Source organism: Chelonia mydas, chromosome 20 (genome assembly GCF_015237465.2).
Source record: "Chelonia mydas isolate rCheMyd1 chromosome 20, rCheMyd1.pri.v2, whole genome shotgun sequence".
Taxonomy (NCBI): domain Eukaryota; kingdom Metazoa; phylum Chordata; order Testudines; family Cheloniidae; genus Chelonia; species Chelonia mydas.
In genome coordinates this window covers 4357908-4382965 of record NC_051260.2, presented here as the reverse complement: position 1 = coordinate 4382965, position 25058 = coordinate 4357908, and the positions used below count along the sequence as shown (strand labels likewise).

The 25058-nt window shown below is 48.3% G+C and overlaps 1 protein-coding gene across 3 annotated transcripts in view; it reads left to right on the top strand.

The window, feature by feature from the left end:
• Window positions 1–7863: 7863 nt before the first annotated feature.
• The window catches only part of TFCP2 (transcription factor CP2), a 38757-nt gene continuing 21562 nt past the window's right edge, over window positions 7864–25058 (top strand). Inside the window, exon 1 of one of the 3 annotated variants that reach the window (XM_007067017.4) lies at window positions 7864–8664. In XM_007067017.4, coding sequence (XP_007067079.2) covers window positions 8543–8664 — 122 coding nt within the window. In that variant the 5' untranslated portion in view covers window positions 7864–8542. The remainder of the gene's footprint in view (window positions 8665–25058) is intronic. The other 2 variants (XM_027829261.3, XM_037884072.2) reach the window with 2 other exon arrangements.

The following is a 25058-nucleotide window of genomic DNA, read 5'->3' as shown; positions in this document are numbered from 1 at the left end:
TTTCACTTTCTTTTGTAAAAATGTGTCGTGTGGCTCCCGGACGGTTTATTTATTTGCAGTCTCAGGGGAGGAGAAGGGGCATGCGAGGGCGGTCCAGGTGAGGACTGCATGGAGCAACTTCCAGCCATGCTGAGCTTCTTCTGCATCTGCCAGGGTGAGGTAATTGGTTCCTACCTGCTTGGTCCAGGCTGTGGTGCCCAGCTCACTGCAACTCCTACCGCCTGGGATAGCAGAAGTCAATGCCCAGTTCAGCCAGCTAGTTGGTCAAGAAACCCATGAATGCTGAGTGAGTCCTCAGTCAACTTATGGAGCCAATCTCCATTCTGTCCTCTAACCACAGGCATAACTCTTCAAGGAGTTAGGGTATGTCTACACTACGAAATAAGGTCGATTTTATAGAAGTCAATCTTTAGAAATCAATTTTATACAGTCGATTGTGTATGTCCCCACGAAGCGCATTAAGTCGGCGGAGTGCGTCCTCACTACCGTGGCTAGCATCGACTCACAGAGCGATGCACTGTGGGTAGCTATCCCAGAGTTCCCACAGTCTCCGCTGCCCATTGGAATTCTGGGTTAAGCTCCCAGTGCCTGATGGGGCAAAAACATTGTCGTGGGGGGTTTGGGGTACATGTCGTCAGTCTCCCCTCCCTCCATGAAAGCAACGGCAGACAATCGTTTCACGCCTTTTTTCCTGGGTTACCCATACAGACGCCATAGCACGGCAAGCATGGAGCCCGCTCAGCTCACCGCTGCTGTTGTGAGCATTGTCAACACCTCGCGCATTATCCTGCAGTATGTGCAGAACCTGGCTAAGAGACGCCAGCACGAGGACGATTGTGAGGAGGACGTGGACACAGATGTTCCTGAAAGCACGGGCTGTGGCAATTGAGACATCATGGCGGCAGTGGGGCTGGTTGATACAGTGAAACGCCGATTCTGGGCCTGGCAAACAAGCACAGCCTGGTGGGACTGCATAGTGTTGCAGGTATGGGATGATTCACAGTGGCTGCAAAACTTTCACATGCATCTGGCCACTTTCCTTGAACTTTGTGAGTTGCTTTCCCCCACCCTGAAGCACAGGAGTACCAAGATGAGAGCTGCCCTGACAGTTGAGAAGCGAGTGGCGATAGCCCTTTGGAAGCTTGCAAGGCCTGACTGCTACCCATCAGTCGGGAATCAATTTGGACTGGGCAAATCTACTGTGGGGACTGCTGTGATCCAAGTAGCCAACGCAATCACTGACGTTCTGTTATCAAGGGCAGTGACTCTGGGAAATGTGCAGGTCATACTGGATGGCTTCGCTGCAATGGGGTTCCCTAACTGTGGTGGGGTGATAGACGGAACGGATATCCCTATCTTGGCACCGGACCACCTTGCCCAGCAGTACGTAAACCACAAGGGGTACTTCTCAATGGTGCTGCAACCACTGGTGGATCACAAGGGATGTTTCACCGACATCAACGTGGGATGGCCGGGAAAGGTGCATGACGCTCACATCTTTAGGAACTCCGGGCTTTTCAAGCAGCTGCAAGAAGGGCCTTACTTCTCAGACCAGAAAATAACATTGGGGCTGTTGAAATGCCAATAGTTATCCTTGGGGACCCAGTCTACCCCTTGCTCCCATGGCTCATGAAGCCATACACAGGCAGCCTGGACAGTAGTAAGGAGCAGTTCAACTATAGGCTGAGCAAGTGCAGAATGGTGGTAGAATGTGCCTTTGGACGTTTAAAAGCTCGCTGGTGCTGTTTGCTGACTAGGTTAGACCTCAGCGCAGCCAACATTCCCATTCCTATTGCTGCTTGCTGTGTGCTCCATAATATCTGTGAGAGTAAGGGGGAGACGTTTATGGTGGGGTGGAAGGTTGAGGCAAATTGTCTGGTGGCCGATTTTGAGCAGCCAGACACCAGGGCGATTAGAAGAGCACAGCTAGGCGTGCTGCGCATCAGAGAGGCTTTGAAAACCAGTTTCATGACTGGCCAGGCTATGGTGTGACAGTTGTGTGTGTTTCTCCTTGCTGGAAACCCGCCCCCTTTGTTGATTTTAATTCCCTGTAAACCAACCACCCTCCCCCCTTTGATCACAGCTGGCAAAGGAAATAAAGTAACTATTGTTTTGAAATCATGCATTCTTTATTAATTAAAAAAAAAAGTGAGATAACTGACAAGGTAGCCTGGATGGGGTGGGGTGGGGTGGGGGAGGAGGGAAGGACAAGGCCACATTGCTTATTACTACAAATCAAAACCGTTTGAATGACAGCCTTCTGTTGCTTGGGCCGTCCTCTGGAGTGGAGTGGCTGCTTGCCTGGAGCCACCCCACCACGTTCTTGAGTGTCTGGGTGAGGAGGATATGGAACTTGGGGAGGAGGGCAGGTGGTTATACAATGGATGCAGCGGGGGTCTGTGCTCTTGTTGGCTTTCCTGCAGCTCCACCAGACGCCTCATCATGTCTGTTTGCTCCCCCATTAGCCTCAGCATCGCCTCCTGCCTCTGCTCTTCACGCTCACTTAATGCTTTCCTGGCCTCTGCCACCGAATGCCTCCATGCATTCAGCTGTGCCCTATAAGTGCAGGAGGACTGCATGAGCTAGAAAAACATGTCATCGCGAGTGTGGTTTTTTTCACCTTCTAATCTGCGATAACCTCAGGGAAGGAGATGATGGGAGAGCACAGAAATATTTGCACCTGTGTGGGGATAAAAAGGGAGAGTAAAAGTTAAGATGATACATTTCTGAGAAGAAAAGGGGGACTCTTTCACAGTGAATCAAGCAGTTCACAGCAGACAGCACATGGGCTTTAGGTACAAGGTCGCATTTTGCCTTTTATATTGAGCGCCTGCCAGTATGGTGCCACATCACACATGGCTGGGCAACAGAATTCGGTTTCCAGGCAGCCATGGTAAGCCAAAGGGTATGCGGGTTTGGGTTCTAATGCCTTCATAACTTGTGGGAATGTTTTCAAACTGCAGTGCCCTCCTTTCCCATAGCAAGCAATGGTGGTTGGGTTTGCCATTTAAAAGGAGCAGGGTGCAGTTTTCGGGTGGATGTGCAGCACACATCTCCCCGCACCCCTCCGTGTGGCTGTTTGGGATGATCCCTTCACCCTTCCGTGTGGCTATTCTCAGGGATGATCCCTTTTAGCCAAGTGCAAACAGCCCAGCATGAACGGGGTCCTTTTACTGTTCCCTTACAAAAATTCCCCTATTTCAACCAGGTGACCATGAATGATATCACTCCCCTGAGGCTAACACAGAAAGATATAGACCGAATGTTGCTTGAATGCGACCAAAACCCAGGACCATTCGCTGCCGTGCTTTGTGCTGCAATGAGTCCAGACTACTTGCTACTGGCTTGGCGTGATAAAGTGTCCTACTGTGGAGGAGGAAATAAGGCAGCCCTCCCCAGAAACCTTCTGCAAAGGCTTTCAGAGTACCTCCAGGAGAGCTTCATGGAGTTGTCCCTGGAGGATTCCCATCCCCAGACACGTTAACAGACTTTTCCAGTAGCTGTACTGGCCACGAATGCATCCCAAGTCTTCAGGGCAAATCAAACATTAAACACTATCGCTTTTAAACCCTGTACTGTAGTTACAAATGTGCACTCACCAGAGGTGCCTTGTCCACCTTCAGGGTCGGGGATCCCACCTTGGGAGGCTATTGGCTGCAGGGTGAGGAAAAGATCCTGGCTGCCGAGAACAGATTTCATGCTTGCCTGCTGTGCATTCTCCTCCTCCTCTTCCACAAAATCCTCCTCCGTGTTGTGTGAGACTCCCCCCTTGCAGGTGTCCACGGTCAGTGGTGGGGTAGTGGTAGGGTCCCCCCCTAGAATGCCATGCAGCTGATCATAGAAGCGGCATGTCTGGGGCTCTGACCCAGAGCGACCGTTTGCCTCCTTTGTCTTTTGGTAGGCTTGCCTGAGCTCTTTGACTTTCACGCGGCACTGCTGTGTGTCCCTGTTGTAGCCTCTGTCCATCATGCCCTGTGCGATTTTGGCATCTATATTAGCATTTCTTCTTTTTGATCGGAGTTTGGCCTGCACAGATTCTTCTCCCCATACAGCAGTCAGATCCAGTGTCTCCCGTTCACTCCATGCTGGAGCTCGTTTGCGATTCTGGGGGACTGCATGGTCACCTGTGCTGCTGAGCTCGCCACGCTGACCAAACGGGAAATGAAATTCAAAATTTCCCAGGGCTTTTCCTGTGTACCTGGCTAGTGCCTCAGAGCTGAAAGTGCTGTCCAGAGCTGTCACATTGGAGCGCTCTGAGATAGCTCCTGGAGGCCAACAACGTCGATTTGTGTCCACACTACCCAAAATTCGACCCAGCAAGGTCAATTTTAGCGCTACTCCCCTCGCCGGGGAGGACAGAAGTTGATTTTAAGAGCCCTTTAGATCGACGGAACGGGATTGCTTGTGTAGACGCATTCATTATAAAATCAACCTCATGCGGCTAAATTCGACCTAACCCTGTAGTGTAGACCAGGGCGCAGACACGCCCTGTCCCTGTCTTCAGGGCACAATCTGCCAGCAAAGAGTCTCTAGACCCCTTCTGCTGAAGCATGGAACTGGGGGTGGGGTGGGGGGTTCACAGTCTTATTTTTCATAAGACTTGCCAGCGGGCCAGGGGGCACAGACAGTGAGTGGTTTGTGTTGTACCTATCTCCCCATGCTAGCTTAGCCAGTAGGCTCCCACCTCTCAACACATACACATACCGGTCAAGAGAATACTAGAGATGACAGATGTTTGAGATAAAATTGACAGCAGGAACATAGCTGCTTTTGTTGAAATGTATGAGGAAGACCCAAAGAGCCATAGTACCACAAACATAAAGAATCCAAAGGGGAGGTTGATTCTGGATTCAGAGCCTGCCGTCTAAAGGCAAAATGCCCCTGAATTGCCTACCTGGAGAGGTGCTGGATCATTGCTGTTTCTAAAAAACAAGCAAAAAACACATACATTAACGTAGATTTGAGGGTGAAATTTGACCTCCTGGTGCTGACAGACAGCACAATGCCTATGCACCACTTAAATTCACCGAACAAACAGGCCAGTGTGCCTAAATTTCACCTGAGGGGAATTAATTTGCTGATCTTTCTGCCAAGGAAGGTGCCGCTGTGGTCCAGAGATGCACACGCAACATTGGCACAAACCAGGCAGCAGGATTTTGGAACCTGCTTTTTTATTTCAGAGTCCACTGATGATTTCCAAGCCCTTCTGACTGCAGGGCCTGGTGGCCGCCAGGTGGCATTGTTTCCCAAATGCTGCAGCTGCAAGTTGCATAATGGATATAAAATTAGGGCCCCATAAACACCAATTAGCAAGGGCTGGACCGGAGGGGAGGGGGAGAAGAGTTTGCACTTGCTTGATGGTTCATAGGCTAGGAGGGCCATGGGCCAGCTACTTTTAAGCAGGGGTCCTGTACTAAATATGTCAGAGGGCTGCCTCCAGGAACTATCTGAATTGGTGCCACTGATTGAAAAGTTCAAAATGTTCTACTGTTAAGAACAGAAAATGTTTTCCCCGAAGCTGTCGGGAATAGGGCTCGGGCAGTGTGTAAGGGAAATAATATGTGCTAATCCTCTGCTGTCATCTGGATGAGAGAAGTGCAAGCCCCATTTTTCTGGGAAGAATACGGCCCAAAATAATAGGGAACGAATTCTGCAGGGAGAGAAACTTTTATTATAAAGGATGGAAAAATAGAGAGACAGGTTGAGAGTGGAGGGAAATTACAATCTGCTAATGTGAGCACATGACTGAATGTAAACGCTTTGGGCCAAGGAGTGTCTTTTTGCTCAATGTTTGTACTGCACCAATAGTTTGTACTGCACTATTGGTATTGCCATAGCACCTATGAGCCCGAGCCACAGACTACGACCCCACAGTGGGGTCGTAGTCTGTGGCTCGGGCTCATAGGTGCTCTGGCAATACCAATCATAAATAATAGGTAGGAATTTCCAATGCATATTAATTGTATTTACTCTAGGAAAATAATACAGATGGCGTTAATCATATGTCCCTCCAGTTGGGGCTGAAAACTGATTACTAATGTAAACAAGCCTGACCCCATTTCCAGCAGACATTGGGCTGAGTTTTCATTGCAGCAGGGCTCTCGCCCACTTCCCAGAACAGCAATGCCGGCAGCCATTGGAAATCCACCCTATGAAAACAAGCCTCCCACCCCAGCTTGAATCTGTCAGTGCTGATGGTTCCTGGGAAAGAAACTGCCACCCAAATTGTAGGGCAGCAGCCAGCCTGCCATAGTGGTGGGAATGCCAGGCCCCCTGTCTGCATGCTGAGGGCTGTGTGGATGGAAGATTCTGTCTGTAGCATCTGGATGGAGTGGGGGAGCATTTCAGTCAAAGCCTTACTTTTCTCATTTGAAAAAAAAACAAGGAGTACTTGTGACTAATAAATTTATTTGGGCACAAGCTTTCATGGGCTAAAACCCACTTCATTGGATGCATGCACTGTTTGAGATGCATTTGAGTTCTAGATCTACCCTGAAAAGGGCATCCAGCAGCCAGATCACCTGGAGAGGACCAGCAGGGTGGGGTGGCGGGGGGAAGCTATGCACAAAGCTGGAGTTCTCCTCTGTTTGCTACAAACACTCAGCTAGCCCCAGGGTTATGTTAAGACTTAATTGATCCATCTGCAAAGTTGGTGTGTCGGACTGGAAGGATTTTGTCAGGTTTGTACCAAGTTATTTTAAGAAACTCGCTATTGGTTTACACTGGTTTTGCTTTTCCAGCCCATTGGATGTGAAAACTCAGCAGCTGTTCAGTACATATTTATTGTAATGCATGAAATAAGCAAGTGCACTATTTGCCTTTGCTCCTCACTCAAACCCTCTATTATTCTTGGAGTCCTCCAGCTCCACCAATGCCCTTTAGATCCCATCTGGCATTCCAGCCTGGCATTCTCCCTTCCTGCTAATGCCCCTCAGTCCTTACTTGCAGCCCCCTGCTATCCCAGCCCTGGGCTCATTCCCCAGGACAGTTCTGCCACTGCCCTTCAATCCCAATCCACGCCCCCCACTATCCCTGCCCCCTCCCTCCAGGTCTGCCACTGCTCTCATTCCCGACCCAGAGCCCCCCTGCCATTATCCAGTCCCCTAAGTTCCAGGCTGAGTTCACCCCAACTCATTGCACTTAGTAGCCAGGGACAGGAATCGAACCCGTAGCCCTCAGAGGCACTAGCCTGAGCCAATTCGTACAACTGTAGAGGGAGAGGAATCCGGACTGTACCACGCCGAGCGGTTCCTGAAGCCTTAACCCCGCTAGTCCCGCCCCGTCCGGCGCGCTCAGCCTATCGCAAGGGTGCTGCCGAGGCGACGGGCCCGCCGGTGAGAAGTGATTGGCTAGCGCTCGTTTCGCGTCTGGAGGGGTCTGGGAGCCGCTATTGGCCGCGAGTGAGTGAGGGGGCGGGGCTTGTTCCCGGCTGGGCTGGAGGAGGGGGCTGCGGCGCTGCCGCCGCCTCCATATTGCGGGGCCGGACGACGAGGTGGCGGGGTCGTGGGTCGCGCTCGGGGCCGGGCAGCCGAGGGGGCCTAGGTGCCGCTGAGCGCGAAGGGGGGGGGGACTCTGGGCGAGGGGTCCCTTGGGGGGGTGCTGTCCACTGGGAGGGGGGACTCTAGGTGAGGGGGTCCCTTGGGGGGGTGCTGTCCCCTCGGAGGGGGGACTCTGGGCGAGGGGTCCCTTGGGGGGGTGCTGTCCTCTGGGAGGGGGGGACTCTGGGCGAGGGGTCCCTTGAGGGGGTGCTGTCCTCTGGGAGGGGGGACTCTAGGTGAGGGGGTCCCCTGGGGGGGTGCTGCCCACTGGGAGGGGGGACTCTGGGCGAGGGGTCCCGTGGGGGGGTGCTGTCCTCTGGGAGGGGGGACTCGGGGCGAGGGGTCCCCTGGGGGGTGCTGTCCTCTGGCAGGGGGGATTCTATGTGAGGGGGTCCCCTGGGGGGGTGTTGTCCCCTGGGAGGTGGGGACTCTGGGGGGTGCTGCCCTCTGGGAGGGGGGACTGTGGGTGAGGGGGTCCCCTGGGGGGGTGCTGTCCCCTGGGAAGGGGGACTCTAGGTGAGGGGGTCCCCTGGGGGGTGCTGCCCCCTGTGAGGGAGTGACTCTGGGTGAGAGGGTCGCTGGGGGGTGCTGTCCCTGGGGAGTGGTGACTCTGGGTGTTGGGGTTCCTAGAGGTTAGTATCCCCTGGAAGGGGGTGACTCTGGCTCTCGGGGTCCTTGGGATGTGTGGGAGTAGTGGCCCCTGGAAAGAGAGTGTCTGTGGGTATTGAGGTCTCAGGGAGAGAGTATCCCTTGGAAGGGGGTGACTGTGTGTTGAGCCCTCTGGGAGTTGGAAATTGTGGGTCCCTGGTAGGGAAGCATCTCCTGGAGGGAGCTCCCTCACTATTAGGGTACTGTAGGGGGAGATTGTGGGTTTTGGGTGTGCCCGGGGTGTATCTCATGGAAAGGGTGACTCTGTAGTGAGTACCCTGCTTCCCACTGATCTCGGAGAGGGTGGGGGGTTGTACATTTGCCACGGGGCCTGAGCCACAAGCCACTGGGTGAGGATGGCGTGGGCTCTGAAGCTGCCGCTGGCGGACGAGGTGATCGAATCGGGGCTGGTGCAAGATTTTGATGCCAGCCTCTCGGGCATTGGGCAGGAGCTGGGCGCTGGCGCCTACAGCATGAGGTAGGTGAGAGTCTCCTGAACATCTTGTCCTACACCATGAATTGAGAAGGGTGATGAGAGTAGAATATGGAGGTTGTGTTTAGACCACCACGGGCTGGGAGACTGCAGAATCCAGGAGTAGTTGGATATTCCATTGGGCTGGGCTGAACAGACAGCACAGTGTATCACAGGTCTTGCATTTAATGGCAGATGACTTTCTGGTGGGCTGATTGAAGCCATCACTAGGTTGGAGCAGATCAAGGGGCCATTTAGTGCAGTATCCTGTCTTCAGTTGTGATCCGTAACGGGAGTAACGTAAGTAACGGGAGGACACCTTCCCCCTTGTTTGCTCTGCATGCTGCATTTTTGAATGTGAAAGATGAAGTGAAACCAGTGGCTGGGAGATTTGGACAGCAGTATAAAACGCGAAGATAAGGTAGAATTTAGAAATAAGATGAAAGTGTGTCACTCCCTTCATGAAGTTGGCCTGAGGAGTTAGTGGTTGCTGGGAGTCAGAGTTAAAATTTAGCCACATAACTCAATAGTCGAGATGGATAGTTTTTATGAGTTTTGTAAATCCTAAAATGGGAGTAATGGGGACTCTGTGCTTGAGAGCATCGTCTAAACTCAGGGTCAGGAAGGATTTACAACACCTGCCTTTCCTCCCCTCACGTTCAGCGTTGCACAGCTGGTTAGATTTGGGGCAGTTCACCCCCTCTAAAAATCAGGTATTGGCCATGGTCGGAGGCAGGTTCTCAGGTGGTATGGACTGTTCAGCTAAAGGGGATATAGCAAATCCATTCCTCTGGAATCTGTCCTCTTGCTGTTGTCAAGTTATGGATAAATCATCCAGACTTAGGGTATGTCTATGAATGTAGTGCTGCTGTACTGTTCTAATACAGCTACAACACGTCTGGTGAAGATGCTATATATACTGACTGGAGAGAGCTCTTCCGTGGGCATAAACGAACCACCTCAGTGAGCGGCATAAGTTATGGTGGAAGCAGCTCTCCCACCAACATAGCACTGTGCACACAAATGCTTATGTCAATGTAATTTATGTCGCTCCAGGGGAGTGGAATATTCACACCCCTGAGCAACATAAGTTTTGCCCTAGTGTAGATATAGTCTAAATCCTGTGCCTCCCATCTGTTGCTGATTAGGAGAGCCTGTTCCATGCTTCTTTGTTCTATGCTCCGTCAACTAATCGGGCCAAGAGTCTCTCTTCCTTAATCTTGCCCCGAATAATCACGCCCAAGGGGTAGGAGAAGCACCTTCAGCTCTCTGTGATCTGAGTGCAGGCATTAGTATCTTAATACTTTAATTCAAGAAGGAGGTTGATGAAGTGGAGACGGTTCAGAGAAGAGCCACGAAAATGATTAAAGGATTAGAAAACCTGCCTTAGGGTTGGTCTACGCAGGAAAATTACATCAGCATGGCTATGTCTCTTGAGGTGTGAAAAATTCACACCCCTGAGGGATGTAGCTAAACCCTCAGTGTAGACAGGGCTAGGTTGACAGAAGAATTCTTCTGTTGACCTAGCTGCCACCTCTTGGAACTCTTCCCATTGGTGTAGGTCGTGGCTACACTGACCTGTACAGCTGTGCCCCTGCAGCTTTTCAAGTGTAGATGAGCCCTTGTAGTGATAGTCTCAAAGAGCTCATTCTGTTTCACTTAACAAAGAGAAGGTTAAAGGGTGACTTGATTACAGCCTATAAGTATCTATATGGGGAACGAATATTTAATAATGGGTTCTTCAGTCTAGCAAAGAAGAATCTAATATGGTCCAGTGGCTGGAAGCTGAAGCAGGCTGGAAATAAGGTGTAAAATTTTGACCGTGAGGCTAATTAACCACTGGAACTGTTTATGAAGGGTTGTGGTGGATTCTCCATCACTGATCAATTTTACAGCAAGATTGGATGTTTTTCTTAAAACATCTGGTCCAGGAATTATTTAGGGGACGTTCTGTGCCCTGTGTTGTGCCCATGGTCTGACTAATCACAGTGTTCCTTTCTGGCCTTGGAATCTACGCTTCTCTGAAATTCTGGCTCTCTTCCTTTCTGTGGCCTTGGGGGAAGTCGCTTTCCCTACTTTGCAGTGGGGGCTGGGAGGGAGTTTAAGGATCATATGGTTAATATTAAAGTGCCTAATTAATACTTGTATTATGATAGTGACCAACAGCCCTGCTCAGGATCAGGACCTCATTGTGCTGGACACTGTACTGACCTGTTCTTGCTTAGAAGAGTTTGTGTTAACCCACAGCTGAGTGTCTCCTTGGTCCCTCTCTGTACCTGATCTGCAGGGGATAAGAGACTGTCACAGCCCCAGCTAAGCTATAGCAGCTCATGCTTTCAGCTCTAGAAGTCCTCAGTTCAATCCCTGGTGTGGTGGTCATCACCCTTGCAATCAAAGATGACATATGACATGCAGTGTCAGGGAGAATTTAATAGACACATGTAGGTTGGCAGTCTGTTTCCCCTCCCCCGCCCAATAATTCAAATATATAAAGTACCACCTATTTCCCTATATCTCTCCAGCCATTATTGACTGGCTGACTTGATGTGGCATTGAGAGGTGATCTGAAGATGATGAGGGTGGTGGCCTCACTTGTCGGGAAGGCATAATACTTAATAAAGCGCTTTGAGATCTACAGATGAAAAGTGCAGTATGAGAGCTCGTATCATGTCATGGATAAGGGGTGGTATGGAAGAAGGTGCAAATGAGTTTGGGTACTTTTTGGCCCCGCGGAGGAGAGGGGCAGGAGGACATTACAGTAAGGCAGTGGCAGGGAGGCACGGAACCATGAAGGACCTTGATGGGCAGGTTGGTGATGGAACAGGGGGAGCCAGTGGAGAGGTTTAGTTAAGGGGGTGTTGTGATCAGTGTGATGGGCAAAGAGGCATTCTAGAGATCTTAGGGTTGGTCTGCATGAGAAAGTTGCACTGGTTTAACTTAAGGTGTGATTTTTATTTTTATTTTAAACTGGTGAAAAAGTGTGTGTGTGTACATTCCTGTTTCGACTGAAACCAGGCTTCTTTCAGTCAATCCTAATCAACTGAAGCTGAATCAAAACAAAGCTGGTTTGAAATACAGTGGGGGAGAGGTGTCCAAGATGTCTCTTGATTACAGACACGAGTGCCTGGGAGGATGGTGGAGTTGCCAACAGTGATGGGGAGACAGCTTGGCAGGAAAGTTCAGGAGTTTGGCCACCTTAAACTTAACATCTGGGAGGGGATGTTGGAGAGACAGGCCAAGGGGTGGCATAGGGTGGAGGGAGATGGGTCAGGACTGGAGAGGTAGAGTTGAGTCACCTGTGGAAAGATCGTGATCAAAACTGTCCGTGGAAGCAATCACCCAGAGGGCGGGCATAATGGGATATGAGTGGGCCAAGGATGAAGTCCTGTCGAAACACTGCCCACAGAGTGACAGAGATGTGGCGGACCATTTGAATGTGACCCTGAAGGGCTAATCAGAGAGATGGGAGGAGAAGACAGGACAAGATTTAAAGGAACTGTGTGTGATCAATGGTGTCATAAGCAGCCGGGAACTGAAGGAAGCTGACGGTGGAGCAGGAAACTTGATGAGCGGTTTTGGAGAAGTGAAAACGGAGGAAGCCAGACTGGCAGGACACCCAGGATAGAGTTTGAGGAGAGGATTGTGAGGTGGGGAGAGATGGGGCAATAATTGGCAGTGTCCACGGTTTCAAGGACATGTTTGAGGAGAACTAGCCAGAAGAGAGCAAAAGGAGAGAGGGAGGAGGGGGAAAGCAAACTTCTTTTTTTTTTTCTCCAGGAAGAGCTTCTCCCAGGATAGGTTGACATGAAACTTCACCACCACTAAGTTGTTGCCATCTTAATGCCAGCATTTAAACCATCCCATTGGGTAGAGGTGCACTGTGAAAAGTTCAAGCAGGGGACACATAAGGTGGAGTTTGAAATGTGCTAAAAGTTAAATGACATTTCCTGGAGGAGGACGTGTGCAAATGCCAAGGTGCTTTAAAAGCAACAGGCTCGCGTTAATCTAAGGCTATGTCTACACTACAGTTTGTCGGCGTAATTTATATTCCTCAGGGGCGTGAATAAACCACCCTCCCCCATAGCGACATAAATTACACTGACCTAAGTGTTGGCGTGGCCAGCGCCATGTTGGGGGGAGAAGCTCTCCCGTAGCTACCGCCGCTCTCGGAGGTGGTTTTATTGTGCTGACGGGAGAGGTCAGCTTGAAGCATCTTCCCCAGATGTGCTGCAGTGTCACATCTGCATCAGTGCAGCTGCGCTGGTACAGCATCACTGTATGTGTTGACATGCCCTTAATCCAGTGGTTCTCAACCCGTGGCCAGTGGGCCGCTTGCAGCCAATCAGCACACAGCTCCAGCCTGTGTGACATCCTCAGGTCCATACTGGTAGTATATGTATTGTGTGGATGTAGCCCACATAACACACACACAGCTGCGTATGCAGCCCACAATGGTACATAGGTGGAGAACCACTACCTTAGTCCATTGTCAATAGGAAGTGAAGGGCTCCTTGCTTTCTGGTACTTCATCTCCTTTAGGGGACAGATGGTGTTAAATAGCAGCTGTTATTGTTCAGGCCTGGTCTTTTATTTAACCAGGTGATGGGGATAGCTAGAGCCTTCTCCTGGTTGCCTCTGAGTGTATGACTGAGACTACTATCAAGGCTATACAACACCAACGTATTCTTGTGGCGTGTCTTACGTGCAGACGGTACCTGCTCTGTTTCAAGCATCTGGGACACGCTCACGTTTATCATATATAACTCTTAAAACCAACTCCTTTAACTATCTTACTGATAACACCTTCAAATATTAAAATTAGATTGTAAGTTCTTTGGCGCAGGGACTGTCTTTGTTCTGTTTGTACAGCGCCTGGTGTAATGGGGTTCTTGTCCATGGCTGCGGCTCCTAGGTGCTACCACAATCCCAAAAAAACCCCAAAACGAACCTTACAAAGAGGTAACATTAGTTGGTGAGTGTGGCTTATTATTTATTTATATTAATTTGTATTCCCATAGTGCCTACAGACCATAGTCCAGGCTCAGAACCCCTTTGAGCTATCAGCTACACAGGTACATAACTGAAAGATGCTTCCTGACCCAAAGAGCTTACAGGCAAAGTCATGATGCAACATCAAGGGGATTACAACAGACAGACATGGAACGCAAAGCAAACAGATAATTTGTGATGAACGTAATAAGCAGCAGTTACAGCACTCCCACTTTCCTAGCTATTATCAAGTGTTTCAGAGCTAAATGGCCTGTCTCCTCCTGAGAGGAAATGCAAGCAGTGAAAATAGACTGGTCAGGTTTGCTGTAGCTCTTTGCCGTAAGTTTGGGCTTCAGACTTACAAACTAACACTTCGCTTATTTTATTTTTGCTAAAACGCTAGGTCTGAGCTTCCTACCATTGTTTAGTATTCAGAGTGACTGAGAGGGAGAGAAATAGAGAGGTGTAAGCAAATGGGGAGATGTTTTCAGTTAAAACTTGAAGTGAGATAGCGGAAACCTGTTCTAAGTGGCAGGAATGTTCTGGCACCAACACTCCCCTGCAGTGCGCAAGGAAGGCTGAGCCTAGATAGCTGGTGGAGGTGGATGAGATTGGGGAGTGGGGGTGGCAAGGGGCCTGACTCCATTGCCCTGCATCTTGTGGCACCAGTGCAAAGTGCTGCTGATCTGACCTGGTAATGTCTTGCACTTCAGTGGTGGAAACAATGGTACAAGGCGTGGTGCGGTGGAGAATTGGGCCTGAGGTCTGTGAAGTCAGCTGAGCAAGTGCACAGAGCATTTTAAGAATGACAGACTTTGAGCTGGCTCCTGGAATGAACAGCCAGCCAGGAGAGGGGTTTGAGAATTGGGAGTGACTGGCTTATACTTCCTACATGTCAGAGGGTGGGCAGCAGCGTATCTTGCCCATATTGAAAGTGGAGTACTGTCTTATCCCCCTTCAGATAGTGGACTTCGTAGGACTATTCCCACCCTCCCATCTATGAAGGAACATAAATGGCTATTCTGAATTGTAGACAGATTAGAGGTGTCCACAAGAATGTAGAACTCCAGCGTTACAGGATCAGGTCTGACGATGCCCAGATGAGATGCAGCGTGGTCCAGTGGCTAGAGTGCTGGTCTGGGAGCTGGGTTCTGGTTTTGCCTCCACTACTGACTTGCAGTGCGACCTTGGAAAAGTCACTTCCCTTCTCTGGGCCCCTTTTCCCCCTCCCGCCCCTCTGTCTGTCTTATCTATTTAAATTGTAAAAATCTGGAGGCAGAGATTCTCTCCCGCTATGGGTTTGTGCTGTTACGAGCATAATGGAGCTCTTTGCCTTGGTTGTGCTCTCTCGGTGCCACCTCCTGCTATTACTACTTCTTCTTCCTTTATAATCCCCAGTCATCCTCCTCTTTCTGTTCAGTTCAGATGCGTGCCTTTGGTTTATGTGCTTTGTCATCGTGCTGCTCGGTTTATGGAGTCATATGCAGCTTGTGATGTAGTTTCCAAACAGACAGTTCTGAACCTTTTTCAGAGTAACAGCCGTGTTAGTCTGTATTCGCAAAAAGAAAAGGAGGACTTGTGGCACCTTAGAGACTAACCAATTTATTTGAGCATAAGCTTTCGTGAGCTACAGCTCACTTCATCGGATTAGGTTCTAAACCTAATTTGTCAGCCATAGTGAAAAGAGGCTGGACATGAGGCTCCGGAACCAAACTCTGTGACTACATTTCAGCTCTTGTAATCTGGCAGTGCAGGCAGGCCCCCTCCCTTGTAATAGCAGGTGTTTTTTTCCAAAACAGAAACACAGAGAAATTAATATATTCAAGTGAAACCCTGTTGGCTGCATTTCAGAGCTTGCATTCCATAAAGGCGGCTTCGGTTAGCTTGCAAAGAAATGGGGGGAGGGGGATTTTACATCCTTAACTTGTAAAATGACCTTGGTGAAATGGCTTGTCTTCTCCTTCCTCTGTAAACCCAGCTGTGCACTTGATAAAAGCAGGGCAATAGTGCTGAATACCAGGAGTCTGAATGGAGTTTTCCCCAGGAAATAGATACCCAGAACACCTGGCTCTTCCATACCCTCCCAGCAACACGCACCAACCAGAGGCAGAGCTCTGCTGCTGAAATATTACCTGCAACTCCAGGGTAAAGAGCATTTAAACACCAATAAGTTTTCATACCAAGTAATAGTAATTCACTTAAGCAAACTCAACTCCCTTCTCTGTGGAAAGCATTCCATGCCTTAGGTCTGAACTCTGTTGGCCTCCTGAAACCTAACTCTCTTCCCCTGACATTTGTTGACCTAAGCTGAACATAAATAGTGCCTGTCCCACTGTAGGTAAATGCCTTCCTGACATCTGACATTTTCTCCTGTGTCATGGCCGTTCCACACGCCAGTCACAGGGAGGAAAGACTTCTGTAGCCATTTTGTTTCCCCGCGTATGGTTGTTTTTCCCCTCCATCACTCCTTGTGGTTTTCAGTTGCTCTTTAATCTCACTATGGAAGAGGCACAATGCTACCCTGGGAATGTACACTGGTAGATGGGTGTGGAGATGATCTTCACCCTCAGAGATGGACATTCTCGGCTTTACCTTATGGACATTCTGCAGTATAGGATCAGAGGATGTATTTCTAGGTATACTAAATCCTGCCTTGAAGCAAGGGGATGGAAGGCCTAGATGACTGCCTGAGATTGTCCCTTTCAGCTGAACATTTCTATGGTTTTGCTAGTGGATGCAATCACTGGTGTTACTAGTAGCTTTATATAACATAGCAGTTCTAAGAGGTCAGACAGCTTTGAAAGATTTCATTAGTAACTGACCATACATTTCCCTTTGAAGAATTCCTGGAACTCTTTGTTGCTTGTTTGACTCTGTCAACTGTACAAGAGGGTCTCAGTTGTGAATCACTAGTTGTCTAGGACCCGTTAATGGGAAGTATAAATTGGCTAATGGGGAATATAATTGTATGTTAGAGTACCAGCCGTGTTAGTCTCTAAGGTGCCACAAGTACTCCTTTTCTTTTTATGTTAGAGTAGTGGTTCTCAAACTTTTGTACTGGTGACCCCTTTCACATAGGAAGCCTCTGAGTGCAACCCCCCGTTATAAATTAAAAACACTTTTTAAAATATGTTTAACACCATTATAAATGCAGGAGGCAAAGCAGGGTTTGGAGTGGAGGCTGACAGCTCGCAACCCCACATGTAATAACCTTGCAACCCCCTGACGGGTCCGGACCACAGTTTGAGAACCTCTGTGTTAGAGCTTCTCAATTTTACCAAAATAAAACTTACAACTCATCATCTTCCTGAACTGAGCAGATGAATGGTGACATGAAAGGTCAGAGCATGAGAAGATGGGACTTGGCAGTGTACTGTGTCTTAAAGAAGGCTGGAGATAACACATGAGGTCACAACCTCTTGCTATCGCTTGGTAAGTCATTAAGAGTTTCCACTGGAGATGCTAGTTGTGAGTCCAAGCATTTTTGAGGACCTGTTGAGCTCTTTAAGCTCTGGCTGTCTTAATGATACCATTCCTATAAATATTTAAACTTTTTATTACACCATACAACATGTAAAGCTGACCCTACTACCCGGGTTGCATAGCACAGGAACGTAATGGCCTTTAAATGATTAGAACTCCCAGCCTAGGGGCTCTTAACATAATCCATGACTGCTGTGACTGAGAGGTGAAGAAAACTGCTTTCTTTGGATGCTGTTTGTGATCTTTCTAGTGAGGATAACTCCATGCAGTTAACCATATCAGTATGAACACTGGGCCAGAATGCCTGTCTGTATGTTCAGTTAGTAATCAAAGGCTCAGAAGGAGCTGTGCTTCTGTAACCTATACAGCCTTGTTAGTAGCTATTAGAGAAAGCACTTATCTTTGGTAGTGATGTATTGCTTGTTTTACACTTAGCTAACAAGTGGGTAACTGTAGGAATTCTGTGCTTGATTAGAGTAATTCTACCAATATGGCAGTACAGTGGTCCAGAACTGACTCTGTGTAGCACCTATTGGGATGTGTAATATTTCTAACAGAAATTCAGAGTCCAGGTTAAGTAGGGCCCCAAATAGCTGGGGTCCTAACAGCTTTGTCAGCTGCTAAATCGGATCTGTAGCTATTATAGACTTGCTAAATATTTGGTGCTGTGAAAAGCAGTCTGTGATGTAACAGCGAACTGCTTTACTGTCTCTTAACCTGATGTTAGTTCCAAGTTGTTATATAGAACTCCAGATGTTTTCCACCTGTTCTAATGCAGTGATGACTGGATGTTTCGTTATGTAGTGGTAAGGCTGGTGTTCTCAAGATAGGATGGTTGCATCCAGGGGAATTCTAGCTCAGGGTATCTTTCTGTAGGAAAAATAGCCATCACCATTTTCAAATGGGATGCCTGAGCTATAGCAAAGATCGGTTCTTCATCTGTCCGTTCTGCAGAGAAACATCAAGCCAAGTCTTTTAACTGGATTATGTAACATGCCCAGTTGTGTAAATTCTCTTGCACGTTCCTTGATGCAGCAATGCTGTGTTTCCAGCACCCAGGCGTCTCCCTGGTATGTCTAGCTGGTTGTGTGGGGGCAGATGACTGCTACAGCAATATATCCAACAGTTGATGATGATGTGGCATAAGTTTCTTATACACACTGGGTGTGAGAGAGCCCCTAAAATCTAAGAATTTACTGTAATGTCTTGTGCATGTTCCTGGCTCTGTTTTTCCCTGGTGCTGCTCCCCCATCCCCTTGGCTTTCTAGGGATGCTAAGTACCTTTCATTGTCTTTCTACTTTGTTTCAATGTGAGGGTTAGTATGTATGTTCTGTTGGTGTTTGGTATATTGGTGTTTTCAGTTCTCCCCTGATGCACTTACTAGGAGTGTGAGTCCATGAACAAATAGGCACCTGCCCAAGTTAGTTCCATAGTTGACTGGCATCGTTAAATATTATTTGCTTTCCTAAAATTGTCATCCTTTGGGGTTAAATGAGCTGCAAGCTTCTGTGGTCTCATGCTGTAGGGCTGACTCTTGGCACCAAGAGATGGGCTTGTAGCTGTTGGTCTGTAGCAGAAATATGTCGTCTATACATATAGGGCCATACCAAATTCACGGCCATAAAAAACTCATCATGGAAATCTGGTCTCCCCCCGGGAAATCTGGTCTTTTGTCCGCTTTTACCCTGTACTGTGTAGATTTCACGGGGAGACCAGCATTTCTCAAACTGGGGGGCCCTGACCCTGCGGGGGGTGGTCTCAAGGTTTATTTTAGGGGGGGTGCGGTATTGCCACCCTTACTTCTGCATTGCCTTCAGAGCTGGGCAGCCGACGAACGGCGTCCAGCTCTGAAGGCAGCGCCCCCCAGCAGCAGCGCAGAAGTGTGGGTGACAGTGCCATGCCACGCCATCCTTACTTCTGCGCGGCTGCTGGCGGTGGCTCTGCCTTTCGAGCTGGGCTCCCGGCCAGCAGCCGCCGCTGCTCTCCAGCTGCCCAACTCTGAAGGCAGCACCACTGCCAGCAACAGTGCAGAAGTAAGGGTAGCAGTACGGCAACCCTTCCCACAATAACCTTGTGACCCCCCCCGCCCCCGAACTTCTTTTTGGGTCAGGACTCTACAATTACAACACCGTGAAATTTCAGATTTAAATAGCTAAAATAATGAAATTTACGATTTGTAAAATCCTGTGGCTGTGAAATTGACGAAAATGGACTGTGGATGTCTAACTATATACATTGCTAATGGCCCTTGACTCTGTAGTATGTGAACATCTAGTGGAAGGCAGGGATGGTGATGCATGTAGAATGGATGATAGAAATCAGGGCATTTAAAAGAAATAAAGATAAGATGTCAATGCATCTTATAGTGAGGGGTGGCTGCAGCCAGCAACTGCCCAACTTGCCTTCTACATGGGTTTCTCTCTTTAAAAGCAGCCACTTCCTGTTATGATAATGATGGAATCAGATGGAGACTGGTTACTTTTGCAGCATTTTGGGGGGGAGGGGAGCCCATGAATATTTCATCTCCTGAAATCAAAGGGTTAAAACTTTGCTCAGGGGGCAAAATGGTAAATGTTTGACTAGTCCAGTTCTCCCTCAGCAGACTTAATGTTCAGCAAAAAAAACAACAAAAAACATGTTGACCTTTAAGGGTCTGGCTTAACCCTCCTTCTCTACCTTTCTTCCCCATACCCCCTACGTTCCCCTAAAGTAGTTGAAAAGTAAAGTAGTTGAAAGGGGTGTCAAGCAAAACTTAATGTGCTTTTAAACTGTTTTTAAATGAACTCCCAGTGTGGTGGAAAATTTCTCAGCCTCTCCGAAGCAAGGTCTGCAGTGGTGTTAAAATCTCCGCTCTAGAGCAGGGCAGCCCCCACCGATATCGATCTGTGTGTGTTGGGCATGGTGGAAATGTATGCCACAATGTTCCTTCACTCCTCCTCCAGGCTCCGTTTTTGTCAACAGGGCACAGGGTGAAACTCTAGCTCACAAAAGCTTCTGCCCTAAATGCATTCGATGAAGTGAGCTGTAGCTCACGAAAGCTTATGCTCAAATAAATTTGTTAGTCTCTAAGGTGCCACAAGTCCTCCTTTTCTTTTTGCAAATACAGACTAACACGGCTGCTACTCTGAAACCAAATAAATTTGTTAGTCTCTAAGGTGCCACACGGATTCCTTTTTTTTTTTTTTTTTTTTTTTTTTGCTGATACAGACTAACAGGCTACCACTGAAACCTGTCAAAAAGTCTCCTATCTTACAACCTGCCACATGACCACACCTGAGATAGGATGGTTCAAAACAATCAGAGCTTATCTCCTGAAAGCAACACATGGTCCCCAAAATCTCCTGTTCCACTAATAAGTAACACTGACTGTTAAATTGGATTAGTGACATTTATTTAAAAAAAGAAGTAACTCAACTCTCAGGCCCAGATCCTCAGTGGGATTTAGGTGCCTAACTCCAATTGAAATCAGTAGGAGTTAGGTGTCTGAAATACCTTTTGTGTATCTGAGCTTCAGACTCTTTGAAAAGTACAATGTTACATATGATTGGAAGGAACCTCCTGGCTTATCGCAGGCAACTCCATCATACAATCCCAATAATAAATTTACCAAGCCCTGTCTTAAAACAAGCGAGCTTGTTGGCCTCCACACCTGTGTTCTGTTAAGTACAATGACTTCCCTCTAAGAAGAAAAGGAGTACTTGTGGCACCTTAGAGACTAACCAATTTATTTGAGCTAAGGCTGTAGATATTTCTAAGAGCTGACGTGCTCATTGCGGTATGAGAAACAAATAAATTAGAGCTCTGTGTAAGATCGAAAGCTTGTCTCTCACCCACAGACTTTGGTCCAACAAAAGATATTACCTCACCCACCTTGTCTCTAATATCCTGGGACCGACGCTGCTACAGTGACACTACGTACATGAGAACCAAACAGACAGTCTGCCTCAAAGAAGTTGTAAGCTGAGATGCAGAGATAAGAGGAGATGTACTGGGAGACCGAAAGGAGGTTTAACTATGGCTGTATGCATAGACTTTTTTTGTCACTGGTCTCAAATGTAATGTTATCGTGGAGAAGGCACTTTGACTTGCATAGGTTCGTGGCTTGTCAAATTTGTCAGTAACTTAAATTATTCGAGCTGTCTCCCTGCCAGTGCAGGATTGTTCCCTAGGGTACAAATTCTGGCGTTCTTGAGCTGTAGACTGGACAAAAGTTACAGTAGCATCAGATGATAGATTCACATAGTGCACTGGAGATGAGATACAGGACACTGAGCTGGACCGATGCAAATGGCTGGGCTTTGCCTTGGGTTTATTTTGATTTCACTAGCTTTGTGTCCTACAGCTGCAATCTCTTAATGTGGGATTTGTCTGTGCCCAACGTAATCATCCTCCAGCCAAGGTAGGATGTCTGTGCTAAGAGGTGGCGTGTGTGTTTCATGTTTGTGGTCAACAGCATGCTAGGCAAACTGGAAAGAAGCATTAAATAATAAAAACTGTTGCATCCCGCAAGGCATAAGGAAAGTGTGTGAGCCATTGCACGGTCTCAATATTTGCATGGAAGCAAAGTTTTGGAAACTCTCAAATACAATTTAATTCAAAGGAAGAGGTGCATCTGACAGTGGGGCTTCTACAGATGAGCTGCCGTGTGGCCCAGTGGGCATTGGCGTGGGTCTGAGACAACCTTGGTTTTCATCTTGGCTCTGACATTGACTGTGCGACCCTGAGCAAGTCACTTCCCTTCTTTCTGCCTCAGTTTCCCCCCAATCCACCCCAGCCTTTGTCTTGTCTGTTTAGATTGTAAATTCTCTGGGGCAGGGACTGTCTTACTATGTGTTTATACAGTGCTTAGTACAGTGAGGGGCCTTGACCTCGGTTGGATAGCTAGGCATTTCTGGAATACAAATAATGGACAAAGGAGAGAAGAAAATAAGGGCAATCCCTCCAAGATTTTTACGCTGGAAAAACTCTCATCCCCAAGTTTGTCTGTGTGAATGTGACATATATTTTAATACCCAAAATACTTTGCTTAACCAGGAAATGGACTCTGTGTGTGCGTGTGTATGTGGTGTTTGTTCGCTCTGAACTGTCTAGACTATTTTTCCCCCCCTGTGTTTGTAATGGTATCAGTGACCTTAGTCTGAATAGGGCCTCGCATTCCATTCAATCTTACCCTTAGGGGCAAAGTAGTTTCTGGTTACTTTGCTAATCTAGCAAGTTGAAATTCCCTTGTCTCATCCAGTGCTAGGTGTGACGGGTTTGTCTGTTTATGCAACACTACCGCTGCGTCTTGTGAGCAGAGCTCTGCTTCTTTCATTGTTTGGTAAGACTTGACTTCCTCTGACCCATAGAACATTCTTTCTTGAGCCCTGCCTATGCAAGGACATTTTCTGGAAGAGCTATTGTGGAATGCGTGACTTTTTTTTTTTTTTTTTTTTTTGCCAGAATGAAGTATTCCCCACTTGGTACTGTTCCAAAACAGTTTATTCTGCACTAGCTATGCTGGTTGAGGACTCCGTATAGACAAGGCTTTGAGCAGCTGCTGCCTCAATTGCAGTATCTCCTCTGTAAGGTGCTATTCCTGGAGATACCAGTGTATCGCATGGTGGGCAGCTGGTGTTTGGCGGAGGGCTTGAGTGGCAGAACTGAACTGAAGGGGGGAAGCGTCTTTTCATTTTAAAAAAAAAAGGTCCCACTGTTATAGCTGCACTTCAGCGCTCTCCACCTCGAATGCACCATGGTGTGTGTGTATGCGTCAGTAACAGTCACGTATTGGCAAAGAATGGTCAGACTTCTCCAGCAGAGCGCTGTATCAGATTCTGAAACCAGGTCTCCAGAGCGCCCCTCCTGTCAGTGCTATGGACCGCTGATGAAGTCTGAGAGACTTTTAGCGACATCAGCTGGGATTTTCTAGAAGTGCTGAAAGCCTGGTTTACACCCCAGGTTTTTGTAGTCGTAGAACTTTCCATTAAGGGCGTATTCCCCCCCCACACCACACACCAACTGATGATAATTCTACCAGTACAACCCCTAGTGTGAATGCAGTTTTACCAATATAGCTTATTCCCATGTGGGAAAGGGAGTAAGCTATACCAGTTTACCAGCACTTTGATAGCAGTATAACTGCATCCCTGCTAGGGGCACATATGCTGCTGTAGTTCACTCTCCTTACAGTGTGTACGATAACACCCTTTCATGTTCTGTGTGTATATAAATCTCTTCCCTGTATTTTCCACTGAATGCATCCGATGAAGTGAGCTGTAGCTCACGAAAGCTTATGCTCAAATAAATTGGTTAGTCTCTAAGGTGCCACGAGTCCTCCTTTTCTTTTTGCAAATACAGACTAACACGGCTGCTACTCTGAAACCTGTAGTTAAAGTGATACACCTTTTGTGTGCTGACAAGGCCTTAGGGCAGTGGTTTTCAAACTTTTTTTTTCTGGAGACCCAGTTGAAGAAAATTGTTGATGCCTATGACCCAACAGAGCTGGGGTGAGGGCTGAGGGGTAGGGCCAGGAATGAGGGGTTCAGGGTGTTGGCTGGGGCTCTGGGCTGGTGCAGGAGGGGGTCAGGGCTCTGGGTTGTGGGTGCAGGCTCTGGGATGGGGCTGGGGATGAGGGATTTGGGGGGCGGGGGGGGCTCCGGCTTTAGGGGGTGGTCAGGACTGGGGCAGGGGATTGGGGCACGGGCTTACCTGGAAGCAGCTAGCAGCAGGTCCAGCTCCTGGGGGAGGTGCACAAGCCTAGCCATGCTGCTCTCACCTGCAGGCACTGCGACCCCTCCCCCCCCATCTCCTGTTGGCTGGGAACCGGAGTGCGGAGCCGGTGCTCGAGGTGGGGGCAACACGCAGAGCCCCGTGTGTTTTTTTTTTTTTTTTTTTTTTTCCCCCCCCATACACATCAGGAGCTGCTGCTGCCCACTCCCAGGGCGCAGTGTGGTGTCAGAACAGGTAGGGACTAGCCTGCCTTAGCCAGGCAGTGCCACTGGCAGGACTTTTAACGACCCGGTCGGCGGTGCTGACCAGAGCCGCCATGACCCAGTGCCTTCCATTCCACGACCCAGTACTGGATTGTGACCCGCAGTTTGAAAACCACTGCCATAGGGAGTTGGCCTGTTTAAAGTCATTGGGACTTGGGATACTTACCTTGGTATCCCTTGTGGGGTCCTACTTGAAATTATTGTTGTTGGTTTGTTTTTTTTGGGGGGGGGGGGGGGCGGGGGGAATCCCTGGCTTATTGTAAATCTGACAGGTCAGTGATGTACCTGGATGATATGTTGTGGTACTGTTGGAAAAGGTCACTAGCGCATGTTGCTTTAGACCCTTCAATGACCCAGCCCCTCGCAGTGGCATCTGAGGCAAACCAGATTTGTAAACGGCCAATGACAAATGAGGTGTAGAAATCGATGATCTAATAATGATTTACTGGTAATTTCTACTAATTGGAGTTAAGGGTGCTGAGAAATGTCACTAGCTAATGGAAGGTGCTGCAGTTTTGTTTTTAAGGTCAAAAGGAACCATTGTGTTGGTTTAGTCTGACCACCTGTGTAACAAAGGCCATAGGATTTCTCTGTAAATTAATTCCTGCTTCAGGTTCAATACGCTTTGGTTCAAGCACAGCTATCTTTTTGAAAAAACATCAGTTCTTGGTTTTTGAAATTTCTTGTGATGGAGAATCCACCACAACCCTTGGTAATTTGTTCCAAAGATTGATTATCGTCACTGTGAAAAATCTGCCCGTTATTTCTATTACGAAGGAATGTCTGGTTGGGTTGCCATCCTCGATTCCATAAAAGCTGCTCCATCTCCATGGCAGCTCGGTGGGAGGATCTTCTCTTCTAGTGACTCCTGGACATGCTTGCTTGCCTGGATGTAGGAGTTCAAATGCCTAGAGCCCTGCAAATCTGCAGAGATCTTCTTTATATCCGTGGAC